This window comes from Triticum dicoccoides, chromosome 5B (genome assembly GCF_002162155.2).
Source record: "Triticum dicoccoides isolate Atlit2015 ecotype Zavitan chromosome 5B, WEW_v2.0, whole genome shotgun sequence".
NCBI lineage: Eukaryota > Viridiplantae > Streptophyta > Magnoliopsida > Poales > Poaceae > Triticum > Triticum dicoccoides.
The window spans coordinates 482,157,245-482,170,484 of NC_041389.1; the positions used below are offsets into that span (position 1 = coordinate 482,157,245).

At 42.1% G+C, this 13,240-nt stretch overlaps 1 protein-coding gene across 1 annotated transcript; it reads right to left on the reverse strand.

Annotated features, from left to right (window-relative positions):
- Positions 1-9,990: 9,990 nt before the first annotated feature.
- Positions 9,991-13,213, reverse strand: LOC119310989 (oleoyl-acyl carrier protein thioesterase 1, chloroplastic-like). Its single transcript, XM_037586617.1, has 7 exons — positions 12,878-13,213; positions 11,970-12,103; positions 11,766-11,879; positions 11,190-11,285; positions 10,905-10,992; positions 10,749-10,817; positions 9,991-10,506 (listed from the first exon to the last, which is right to left on the reverse strand). The coding sequence occupies exons 1-7, from the start codon at positions 13,211-13,213 to the stop codon at positions 10,252-10,254; spliced, it is 1,092 nt and encodes a 363-aa protein (XP_037442514.1). The 3' UTR covers positions 9,991-10,251.
- Between the last annotated feature and the right edge of the window lie 27 nt (positions 13,214-13,240).

Here is a 13,240-nt window from a genome sequence, read left to right on the forward strand (position 1 = left end):
ACCAAGTTTGTTGGAAAGCTAGCGACAAAGGATAACACAATCTTGATAGAAATATCAATAATAAGCAAATGAGAAAAGGCCCAAAAGAAAATGGTGAGAACCCTTCCTCGGATAAGACCGGTAAAACCTCCAATACCGAAAACATCATAGAAGACGCATGCAAACTCCGTTTTCGATGAACTCAAGCTTGTCATCAAGATGACCATAAGATCTAAGACTCACAATGAGAACCAAACAACAACCAAGAAACATGATGCAAGGATGCAATGGTTTGAGCTCTCGATGAATGATACGATCAAGCTACTCACTTGAGAGCCCCCCTTGATAGTACGGCTATCGATCCTATAACCCGGTCTCCCAACTACCACCATGAGATCGGTAAAATAGAAAACCTATCAAGGGCAAACCTTTGCCTTGCACATGATCCACTTGAGCTAGATGATGACGATCTTGTCCTCCTCAAGATGGACCACCTTTCTTAATTGCGTTGGGTCGATGGAGACTAGATTATTGCTCCCCCATACTCCACTATGGGTGAGCCACTCTTCGGCACATCTTCACAAGTCCATTGACACCACAATGGATGGAAAGCTTCAAGCACTTGATCTCTTCGTGATGCTCCACTTGAACTTGCACACAGTAATCTTGATGACGATCACCACTTGATGTCATCCTCTCCATGGGTTGAGTGATATCTTCCTCTTGACGCAAGCCCATGAACACGTACCTAACCCCACATAGAACTCTCACATAGACCATGGGTTAGTACACAAAGCATAATGGACAATGCTTACCATGCCATGGGATCACTTGATCCCTCTCGGTACATCTTCTACGCTTTGTGAGTTGATCAACTTGATTCACTCTTGACTTAGTCTTGATCAACCTTGAATATTTCCAACTTTCTTCATTTGGATGATGTCTTGAAGGTAAACATGAATGATCACACAATTTTCTTATTCAAGACATGCTTTCAATAAGCTCAACTCTCACATGACCAATCTTTGGATAATTCCTTAATAGCACCTTGGTCAACACAAACTCTCCTTGAAACCAACACATGTACTCCAAGAAAAGCCTATGGACAAAACCTTCAAATATACCTCAAGGCAACCATTAGTCCATAGAGATTGTCATCAATTACCAAAACCAAACATGGGGGCACCACATGTTCTTTCAATCTCCCCCATTTTGGTAATTGATGACAATCACTTTCAAGAGAGTTTATATAAGGAATTATGCATCACCATGCAATGCAACAACCAATGATGCATGAGTAAGAGATGCAAATGCTTTGGAACAAAACCAAATCAAGAGGAGAGAATTCTCTAAACTTCTCCACAAAACTCTCTGAAACTTCTCCCCCATTGGCGTCGATTGCCAAAATGGGAGAAAAGCTTAGAAGGCCAATATAAATTGTGTTCCTCCATAATTTGTGTATTTCTCAACAAGAGAGTGGAATGCAATACACATATCCAATGGTAAATACTTGGAGGAAGACAAACTATATTGAGGCCCAAAGATTACAAAAGGAAGATATGCCACAAAGACATAACAAAGAGAGAAACAAGCAATCAAGCAATCAAAAGATACCTACTGAAGCAAGCTATCAAAAGATACCAATTGAACCAACTAGGCCAATGATCCTACGAGCCACATGAATAAAGGATATTATGATAAGAGCAAATGAGTGATCTAAAGAAACTAGAGAATCTCCCCATGATTTGTGCACACATAAGAATTTTTTGTATTAGGATACCAAGTGCACAAAATAGGATCATAGCTCCCCCAAAATCAATAGAAACTTACAACAAGTGCAAGTGAGCATATAGGAAACTAAGCCTAGTACTTGCAACAAACACATGGTTGGGCAACAAGTAAGAGAGGCAACTTAAGAGTGGTCTCAACCAAAATGATGTGTGTGAGTCAAGGCAATGCACTTGAGAAGACTAATGTACGTATGGGCATTAAGCATCAATAAAGTCTTGAAAGAATGAGGCACACGGTGCAAGGCCTATCATTCCCACACACACCCACTAGCAAATGGGTTCAGAAGCTCACTAAAAAGATAACAACAAAGCTTGCCACAACCCATGGTGAATATAGAAGATGAAAGCCTCATCAAGACAAGGGATACCAATTAAGATGGCAAAAGCCTCGTAGAGATAAGCACGAGGAAAATAATCTTCACCACACAGGAGTGCATCAAGATGCAATGAGATAAGACACGCACTCAAGGCAAAAGCTTTCACGGAGCCACCAAAGAAATAACATAAGGAAGACAAGGTGGACGTGAAAGAAAGGATATCATCTAGAGATGTAGTTTCTCTCAAGTGTATAAGGTTCCAGGTAGATGAAATCATGATGATATATATCTACAAAGAAAGATATACACCCAAAATAGCTACAACATGAAGGAACAAGATATCCAAAAGGAAGTCATAGATATACCAATAAGATATTTGCTTGGAAGCATAGCACATGGCTAGATAAGGTCTTATTGTATATAAATGAATTCCTACCACACAACCATCAAAGACATCACAACTAGCAACATGAGATCATCGTTGAGATGCTTTAAAGGAAACAAGTATCACAAGATGGAATGAATATCATGCCAAGATGCAACCTACACAAGGTTGAATGCAAGAAAAGAATGCATGAATAGATACTTGTTACCGAGATATCATTGGAAGGATGTAGAAGAAACCCATTGAAGGTAATAGATAGTAGTTCATTGAGTATCCTAGCTTGACTCCAATAAGCACATGGTGACACCACCTTCCTTGTGAATGAGCCGAGCATCCAATGCATCTCTAGTTGTTCCTAGAACAACACCACAAACAAAATGGTACCCAAACTCGTTGGGACCAAAGAGTTAGAAAACCAACAATACATATGACAAACTCCACATAAATATGTGCATATAGATATGAAAATGAATTTCATGCACATCTCATCCAATTTTATACTTGGTGGAGTTTCCCCTATATATTGGGTCAAAGAGAGAAAGCATGCCAAGGAAACTACATGAAGTTAATATGCATGCTCAAGACTTTCAAGAACCGATACCAAAATACAAGGAAATACCAAGTGAAAAGAATACCAAAAGGAGAAATCATCACTTGGAAGATATCATTAAAAGATACAACAAGGAATGAGATATCCATTGGAACCCACAAAACGATATCAAACTCCCAAAAGAGAGGATGGTTCCAAACAAACCAAGCTCTCTACAAAGTTTCATGATGGCACAAGTACCAAAAAGAAATCGCTTGCCGTCCACCAACACACACTTAAAATGGATCACAAGTTTAGTGTTTTATAGAAAATAGGATAGCTCCCCCCACGAGTTGTGCATTATAGAGAATTTGCATTTGAATACAAAATACACAAGGTAGGATCACCACGTTCACTATATCAAGGAAAACACTAGACAAGATCAAGAAAACAGCAAGATCCTCAAGTGGCACGAAAGGCAATGGGAGTTGACACAAACTTGGCAAGAGATAAGGCAAATAAAAAGCAAACGCCAACGTGAAGATGATCAATAATTTCTACCACACATAAGTGAGTACCAATTGTCAAAAGACAAGAAGTATTTGGAAATAATTCCCGGTGCTAGATAGCAAGGATATCCGACATCATCTTCACACCAAACACAAGCAAATTGCAACTTGTAGAGCTAACATGCCACCTAGTAACAAGATAATTTACAATATCAATTCTAGGTGACAATATCTCAAATGTACACATTTTCTAGGCTAGTAATATACACATAGAATATTACTCCCCCATAATGTGATACCAATTAAAGATAAACAAGAGGCAAAATAAAGACCCAACATGAGATAATTAATGGACAAATTAGAATTTCAATTTCTCATGAGAAGACATACCACATAGAGACTAGATAATCTTGTAATATAAATACTAGATGGTATTACTCATGTACACACATTTATAGGATTGTGAGGTGTACAAAGCACATCACTCCCCCATAATGGGATATTCCATTAATCTCTCACAAGAGCCAACTGAGATACAAACAAGATGCATAAAGGCTCAACGAATGACACACATGTACATGAAGTGCAAACCAACATACATAAACTTGATTACTCAAGAAAAGCAATTTGGAGACACAACACATACAAACACATGCAAGGAACAAAACCAAAACATGCAAAGGGGCAAGTAACTTTCAATGTAAACAATTTAACTACAAGTTACTGCAAGGAGGCACATTGGATATAAGATAGAAACTTGATAACCCAATTGACTTGGCTTGAGACAATAAGAATGATGAAGTCCCCTTAATTCTTCATAATGTAGCCAAATCTCCAATAACCTCCAACAATACCTATTGATCAAGTTTGAGCTAGTTGGTCCCCAACCAAGTTGGGTCCTAAGAGGTTAGTCACAATAGGCTTGGCTACCCAAATGGTTCTTTGCTTCAAACCGCTTTGAGTACCAACAAACTTGGCAACCATATTGCCAACCTTATCCTTCCCAAGAGAATAGACATCATCAATAATAATTGGGTTGGATAAGTTACCACTAGTGCATGAAGAAGCGAGGTGACCTTTCTCACGACATATGTAGCAACGTCTACTCTTCACTTTCTTCTCACTTGATTTCTCAACTTGAGAAGCATTAGCTTGAGTCTTCTTGGGAAGAGGCCTTTCTTCAACTTGAGGTTGAGCATGAGAATGCACTTGTAGCCGCTTCCCTTGTTGCTTGTCACTAACGGCCTTCTTCTTCAATGGGCAAGATCTAACATGATGCCCTTCAATTTTGCACTTGAAGCAAATAATCTTGGCCGAATTCTTGACGTGTTCTTGGCCCTTCTTCTTGTTCATCTTGGACTTCTTCTTCTTGTTGGAGTTGAATCCAAGTCAACTTTTGTCATTGGGGGATTTTTGCACACTCAAGATATTGTTGAGTGTGGATTTCCCTTCATGACACTTTTCCATGTCTTTCTTCAAGGAAGTGACTTGGGCCTTGAGTTCTTTGATTTCCTCTACATGGTTAGTCTCAACACAAGTACTAGAGGAAGTATAAGCTTCATCATTGGAGCAACAAGGCAAGGAAAGCAATTCATCACAAGATGTACCAATGTTATGCATAGACGAATTACGAGGACTAGCACAAAGCAATATAGCATGTTGACTAAAAGTAGTGCTAATGTCCACATGAGGCTCACTCGATGTTACCTTAGCAATCATAGCCTCGTGAGCTAACTTTAGCACATTATGGGATACTAGGAGATCATCATGAGAGCTTGTGAGCTTTACATGATTTTCTTCCAACATCCCATAATTGCTAGATAGCAACTCAAGTTGAGCCCTTAGCTCAATATTCTCCTTCAATATGGATGCTTCACAAGAGATAGAGTTAGTAGCACAAGCATCATCATTAGCAACAAGAGGAGAAGACAACTTGGCAACCACCAACCGTCTAGGGCGCCCAAGCACCCAAGAGGAACAAGCTCAAGGGCACCAAGCACCCAAGAGTAATAAGCTTCTCAACTTGTAACTTCCACGTATCACCGTGGAGAACTCAAACCGATGCACCAAATGCAATGGCAAGGGCACACGGAGTGCCCAAGTTCTTCTCTCTCAAATCCCACCGAAGCAACTAATTCTAGGGAAGAAAATGAGAGGAAGAACAAGAAGGAGAACACCAAGAACTCCAAGATCTAGATCCAAGGGGTTCCCCTCACATAGAGGAGAAAGTGATTGGTGGAAATGTGGATCTAGATCTCCTCTCTCTTTTCCCTCAAAAACTAGCAAGAATCCATGGAGGGATTGAGAGTTAGCAAGCTCGAAGAAGGTCAACAATGGGGGGAGAACACGAGCTCAAAGTATAAGGTTCATTGGGGAAGAATATCCCCTTTTATAGGACCTCCCGAATCCAACCGTTATGTGCTCAGGTCGTGCACAAGCGGTACTACCGCTTGGAGGAGCGGTACTACCGCTTAGCATGGTCAAAACAGCCCAACGAGAGAGAAAAAACGAGTTTTTGGTCCCGAGCGGAAGTAGCCACGGAAGTAGTCGCGGTAGTACTGCTCCAAGCGGTAGTAAAAAATTACTTCCGCTCCTGTCCGCGGTAGTACCACTGCAGCCTTTTCAGAACACCAAAACTGACACAACTTCTGCAAACGGACTCCGAATTCGACGAAACCAAGTTTGTTGGAAAGCTAGAGACAAGGGATAACACAATCTTGATAGAAATATCAATAAGAAGCAAATGATAAAAGGCCCAAAAGAAAATGGTGAGAACCCTTCCTCGGATAAGACCGGTAAAACCTCCAATACCGAAAACATCATAGAAGACGCATGCAAACTCCGTTTTCGATGAACTCAAGCTTGTCATCAAGATGACCATAGGCTCTAAGACTCACAAGGAGAACCAAACAACAACCAAGAAACATGATGCAAGGATGCAATGGTTTGAGCTCTCGACGAATGATACGATCAAGCTACTCACTTGAGAGCCCCCCTTGATAGTACGGCTATCGATCCTATAACCCGGTCTCCCAACTACCACCATGAGACCGGTAAAATAGAAAACCTATCAAGGGCAAACCTTTTCCTTGCACATGATCCACTTGAGCTAGATGATGACGATCTTGTCCTCCTCAAGATGGACCACCTTTCTTGATTGCGTTGGGTCGATGGAGACTAGATGATTGCTCCCCCATACTCCACTATGGGTGAGCCACTCTTCGGCACATCTTCACAAGTCCATTGACACCACAATGGATGGAAAGCTTCAAGCACTTGATCTCTTCGTGATGCTCCACTTGAACTTGCACACAGCAATCTTGATGACGATCACCACTTGATGTCATCCTCTCCATGGGTTGAGTGATATCTTCCTCTTGACGCAAGCCCATGAACACGTACCTAACCCCACATAGAACTCTCACATAGACCATGGTTTAGTACACAAAGCACAATGGACAATGTTTACCATGCCATGGGATCACTTGATCCCTCTCGGTACATCTTCTACGCTTTGTGAGTTGATCAACTTGATTCAGTCTTGACTTAGTTTTTATCAACCTTGAATATTTCCAACTCTCTTCATTTGGATGATGTCTTGAAGGTAAACATGAATGATCACACAATCTTCTTATTCAATACATGCTTTCAATAAGCTCAACTCTCACATGACCAATCTTTGGATAATTCCTTAATAGCACCTTGGTCAACACAAACTCTCCTTGAAACCAACACATGTACTCCAAGAAAAGCCTATGGACAAAACCTTCAAATATAACTCAAGGCAACCATTAGTCCATAGAGATTGTCATCAATTACCAAAACCAAACATGGGGGCACCGCATGTTCTTTCAAAAGGCCGTTACGAACTAGCACTAAAGGTCGGTTCTGCACTAGTGTTATAAGAAGAATCGCCCCAATCATGATCATTGCAACAAGTAGTAGACATAGCAAAATTAGCATCCCCAAGCTTAGGGTTTTACATATCATTAACACAACTGACATTAATAAAATTTATAATAACATCATTGCAATCATGCTTTTCATTCAAGGAGCTATCATGAATCACTTTATAAATTTCTTTTAACACTTCATCACAAATTTCAAATTCACGAATTTCAAGCAAAACCTCATAAAGATAATCTAGTGCACTCAACTCACTAGCAATTGGTTCATCATAATTGGATCTTTTAAAAAGATTAGCAAGTGGATGAGGATCCATAAATCTCTTTTTTTCTGAATTGCAATAAACAGAATTATGCCAAGCAAACGAGCAAACAAACCAAGTAAGACATAAAGACAAACGGAAAGAAGGCAAATAAAAAGGTAAATATTTTTGTGTTTTTCTAAAAACATTTAAGAAGTGGGGGTGAAAACTAGAAGCAAATGGCAAATAATGTAAGTGCAAGAGATGAGAGTTTATGAAAAGTACTTGGTAGGCTTGATGTAGAACCTCCCCGACAATGGCGCCAGAAATTCTTCCTGCTACTTCTTGAGCTTGCGTTGATTTTTCCCTTGAAGAGAAAAGGGTGATGCGGCAAAGTAGAGATAAGTATTTCCTTCAGTTGAGAACCAAGGTATCAATCCAGTAGGAGGCACGAGACTATGCACCTGCACAAACTAACAAACACTTGCACACAACGCGAAAAAGGGGTTGTCAATCTCTTCATGGTCACGAACAAGAGTGAGATCTGATAGGTAGATATAAAACAAATAAAAGTAAATAAAACTCAGCGAGGTATTTTCGTATTTTTGGTTTTGTAGATATGAAAATAATAGATGGAAAATAGACCGGGGGCCATAGGTTTCACTAGAGGCTTCTCTCTCGAAAGAAAACATACGGTGGATAAACAAATTACTATCGAGCAATTGATAGAAAAGCGCAAAGTTATGACAATATCTAACGCAATGATCATGAATATAGGCATCACGTCCGTGACAAGTAGACCGACTCCTGCCTGCATCTACTACTATTACTCCACACATCGATCGACTCCTGCCTGCATCTAGAGTATTAAGTTCATAAGAACGTAGTAACGGTTTAAGCAAGATGACATGATGTAGATGGATAAACTCAAGCAATATGATATAAACCCCATCTTTTTACCATTGATGGCAATAATACAATATGTGCCTCGCTACCCTTTCTATCACTGGATCAGGACACCGCAAGATCGAACCCAAAACTAAACACCTCTCTCATTGTAAGAACTACCAATCTAGTTGGCCAAACCAAACCAATAATTCGAAGAGAAATACAAAGATATCAAATCATGCGTATAAGAATTCAGAGAAGACTCAAATAATATTCATAGATAATCTGATCATAAATCCACAATTCATCTGATCTCGACAAACACACCGCAAAAGAAGATTACATCAGATAGAACTCCAAGAACATCGAGGAGAACATTGTATTGGAGATCAAATAGAGAAAAGAAGCCATCTAGCTACTAGCTATGGACTCGTAGGTCTGGGGTAAACTACTCACGCATCATCAGAAGGGTAGTAAGGTTGATGTAGAAGCCCTCCGAGATCGAATCCCCCTCCAGCAAAGTACCGAAAAAGGCCTCCAGATGGGATCTCACGAGGTCAGAGACCTGCGGCGGTGGAAAAGTGGTTTTGTGGATACTTTTAGGGTTTTGGGAATATTTCTGAATTTATAGGCCGAGGTAGGAGGTCAGGGGGTCTCCGAGGGGTCCACAAGCCCCCCCCGGGCGCGCCCCCCTGGCTTGTCGTCTCCTCGAGGACTCTCTGACTTGGACTCCAAGTCCTACGTGTGTCTTCTGGTCCAAGAAAAATCATCGCGAAAGTTTTATTCCGTTTGATATTCATTTTCCTGAAAAACTAAAAAAAAACAGAAACTGACACTGGGCTCTAGGTTAATAAGTTAGTCCCAAAAATAATATAAAATTACATATTAATGCATATAAAATATCCAAAACAAATAATATTATAGCATGAAACAATCAAAAATTATAGATACATTGAAAACGTATCAGCCACCACCTTCCCTTGGGCACCCGTGGACTTCGTCAGCGGCCCCTCCAGCGGCGGCGAAGCGATGGACCTGGTGGCGGCGGCGGCGCTAGGGTTCCCCGTGTCACCCGGGGCGACGCGGGGGCCACCTTCACACTTGGACTTCGTCAACGGCCCCTCTAGCGGCGGCGAAGCGATGGACCTGGTGGTGGCGACGGCGAGGGTTCCCCGTGTCACCCGGGCCGTGAGGGACCTAACAGCGTTCCAATTCGACAGTCAAAGGCTGGCCGCGCTGGAGGCTTCAATCCTTTCTGGCAGTCTCTATGTTTTGAACCTATCTCACGACTTTGTTAGTTCCATGGAGGATTTGAGACGATGAAGAATAACATGGCAAAAACATAAGGTCATGCATTTTGACACCAACATGTTATCCCAAAGACAATCGAACAGAACACACCAGCAATTGGCAATGACCATAAGATCAACCCTTGATGTAATGATATACTTGTGGCGAACATGCAATCAAGAATTGGACCACTTGTAGTCTTGTATACATACATATATTGCATAGTCCAAAACGGATGAACACCAGCTGAGGTCCAACATTTGCCACAGATTGGCATTGATTGTTACACAGGTCACAAAGGTAATCACAAAATTCCGGGTACAGTTGATTCTCTCGTGATGCGGCGCCGGTCGCAAAGAGCAAAACAGTAAAACAAATGGAACAGCACAATACATATGAGCAAATACATATCACTTTTTATCTAGCTAGTTTCCTCCACACGGTGCGACCACGGTTGATCTCGTCCCCAGCCCCAGCAAATCTCAAGCAGTGCAAGAACTGACGCTGCTCTTCTGGGTGCGGCGCTGAAAACAGAGATCCATTAGAATTTATCTCCTCCCCTTCCTCTATATAGGTGAGAGAATCGACTATGTCATCATGCTGGCACTCTCTTCTGTAGTCAAGAGTGATTGTTTGCAACTCATGGGTATCAATAATATCTTGAGGTATGCTCTGTGGTTTGAGAGGAAAAATAAAAGAGATATCAGAAAACTATCACAAATCAACAAGGATACATTTATACATGTTTCCAGCGAGTGATTGTTTACAGAGGGAGTATTAAGGAATAACCAAATAAGTGATAGTGAACTACTCAAGATATCTATCTCAATAAAGGAAGTTTGAAAACAGGATAACTCAGGCAAAAGGAGGAACAGTGAACTGATGATTACAAAAAGGGCTGCTGGAAAACTCACTTCGAGGACCCAACCAATGTAAGTGACATTATTGACATGTTGGTTCATGTCCAGATCAGCTCTTCTAGGCTGCAATTCAGAAATCAAGGCATGTCAGCATTACAGTTGCTCAAGCGCAGGGCATAACAACCATCCATAAAGGGGAGAAAAACTAACCACTAGACCGAGCCTCGAGTGCTGTGCAGGATCTGTTAGAACAGGAATCTTCTTCAGACTGCCATTATTTTCCTCAGGGAATGCTAATCTGCACAACGGTAATTTGTTATCTGTGTCTACAATGGGGAAAAAATATTATAGCAATTTTCAAGTTATTCAAGAACATTTATCCATTGAATCACATAAGACCATAAGAGTGTGCAGTGAAGCACATTTGAAGTATAAAAGAAGCGATACTATCTCGGTTCAAACCTAAAGAAGAGGAAAATATGAGTACCAATTTACCTTGGACTCTTCGGACAGTGGATAAACACCTCATCCCTGACTTCGTCACTGACTCTTTGAAGTCTGCGTGTATTTTGGTTCATCATGACCCACTTGCTGGAAAAACAAGTGAACTTCATTACTTGTGCTGAGCACAGTGAGAGATCTAGCTCTGTACTAAACTACTATTAAACTTCAGTTACGTAAACATGTGTTGAACAGCTCAACAAAGTCCCTAACCAATCCTCCTTCTTAAGCATGGATCATTAGGGCTGCTATTAAGTCAACAAGCAGCAAATAAGTACAGCATACCACATCAAATAAAGTATACTGCAAGAACAATTGGAAAGTCTGATTACTGTCTTAGAAACTTACTTTGCTAGATTTGCATGGAGAAGAAAAGGTACAGATAACAAGGTGGAGATGAAGTTAAAAAAGGCAAGACATATAGTTAGTTATAAAACAGGTACAAAACAATTACTTGTCCTTTTTTTTCTTCTTCCATTACACATAAAAGTGGTTCTAACTGTGAACAAGCATGATGAGTATCTCTAACGGAACAAAAAAGCTTAAGCTTCACAATTGAGCAGTATGTACCTGGTAGCTCTTCCAATAACTTCACCATTAGCTAAATCCTTAAGGATCCAATCACGCCGAGTACCGATCTTTCCATCAGCTTGGCACCATGTTTCAATCTCAACAACGTCACCCCTATACATAGCAGAATTACCCCAGTCAGGACTAAATCCTGTTTCAAGAAGAACGGCAGGAACAAATACTATCTTTATCTTGCAAATTTACCAAGCGGGGTATTTGTAGATCTCAATGTGCATCCTATTTGTGACCCAAATGAGTCCAAGTTCTCTCATTGTTGTAGTCGTGGCAAAACCGTCGGTGGAGAACCCAACGCTTTGTGCATGATTACACCCTACCTCCTGCAGTTACAAGAAAGCTTACCACAAACAGGCCATAAAAGAGAAAATAACAAGACCATTATCGACAAGCCCGCCATTATGCCATGACAGATGGATCACCCAGGACGTTAGTATCTCCTTAGAATCATTAGAGTTACATTTCTTAGCATACTTATAATGAAATGTTAATTGATTTATTTATTTTGAGAACGGAGATTAGTTGATTATATGCCAAAGCAAGCAAATCCACAAGATTCGGTAACAGCCCCACCAAAATTCTTCCAGCACGCAGAATTACTTGAACTGAGTCAATCCACAATAGCACTGGTGTTCCCTATCAGATCTTTGAGCACAGGATTTCAAGAGCCCAGGCTTTAGTTAACCATGGACAAAGGAAAAGTCATACTACTCCGGTTAGCAGTGTGTGGCACTTACGGACGACGAGCAAAATTCTGTGGGTGATATCGCGGGCGCTAGGATAGCTAACTTGTTCAAGCTCGAGCTCAACTTAGAAAAATGGCAAGCAGCAAACGTTTGAGTATAATGGTACTAACTAGGAGCTCCCCTTGGTAAATTCTAATCGAGACACAGCAGCAGGAGCTCTGAATCTGCCGCAAGTCTGAAGCTACGAAAATTCAGATCCGAACCCCTGGCTCTTGAGACCCCCAAGGGGGGTGGGCGATGGCATCTCATTTCGCAGTCCAGCAGACAGGCCGGCACGAATCGAGCTTCCTTCCCGGATCTCCTTGGGGGGCGGAGAGAGAGGGGGAGAGAATTGAGGAGCCGCGCGCGTACCTGGAGGAGGTTTGCGATGGTCTCGACGGTGGCGGTCTTGTTGATGCCGACCTCGTAGCAGCGCACGATGAAGCTCTCCTTGTAGGAGAGGCCGTCCTCGAGGAGGCTCCCCATCCGCAGCCGCTCCGCCAGGCCGGGCCGCTCCACCCCCTCGCGCCCCTCGGCCGTGGCCACCGCCGCGGCGACCTGCGCCGCCGCCGCCGCAGCCGCCACGGTCCCCCGCGACGGGGCCCGCGCGGCGCAGCGCACCGCCGCGGGCGCCGTGGCCGCCCGGGGCAGGCCGCGGCGGCCGAGCGGGGCCGGGCCGCATTGCGGCGGGATGTGGCAGCGCAGCATGGGGGGTCGGTCGGGCGGTCCGGTCCG

Bases quoted from the DNA above. Each gene is read 5' to 3' on its own strand.
- LOC119310989 (XM_037586617.1), bottom strand. From the start codon at position 13,213: ATGCTGCGCTGCCACATCCCGCCGCAATGCGGCCCGGCCCCGCTCGGC. The intron at 10,993-11,189 runs GTAAATTGGTAC...ACCGTTGTGCAG, and splicing joins CACTGTCCGAAGAGTCCAAG to ATTAGCATTCCCTGAGGAAA. The intron at 10,507-10,748 runs GTGAGTTTTCCA...CTCAAACCACAG, and splicing joins ACATTGGTTGGGTCCTCGAA to AGCATACCTCAAGATATTAT.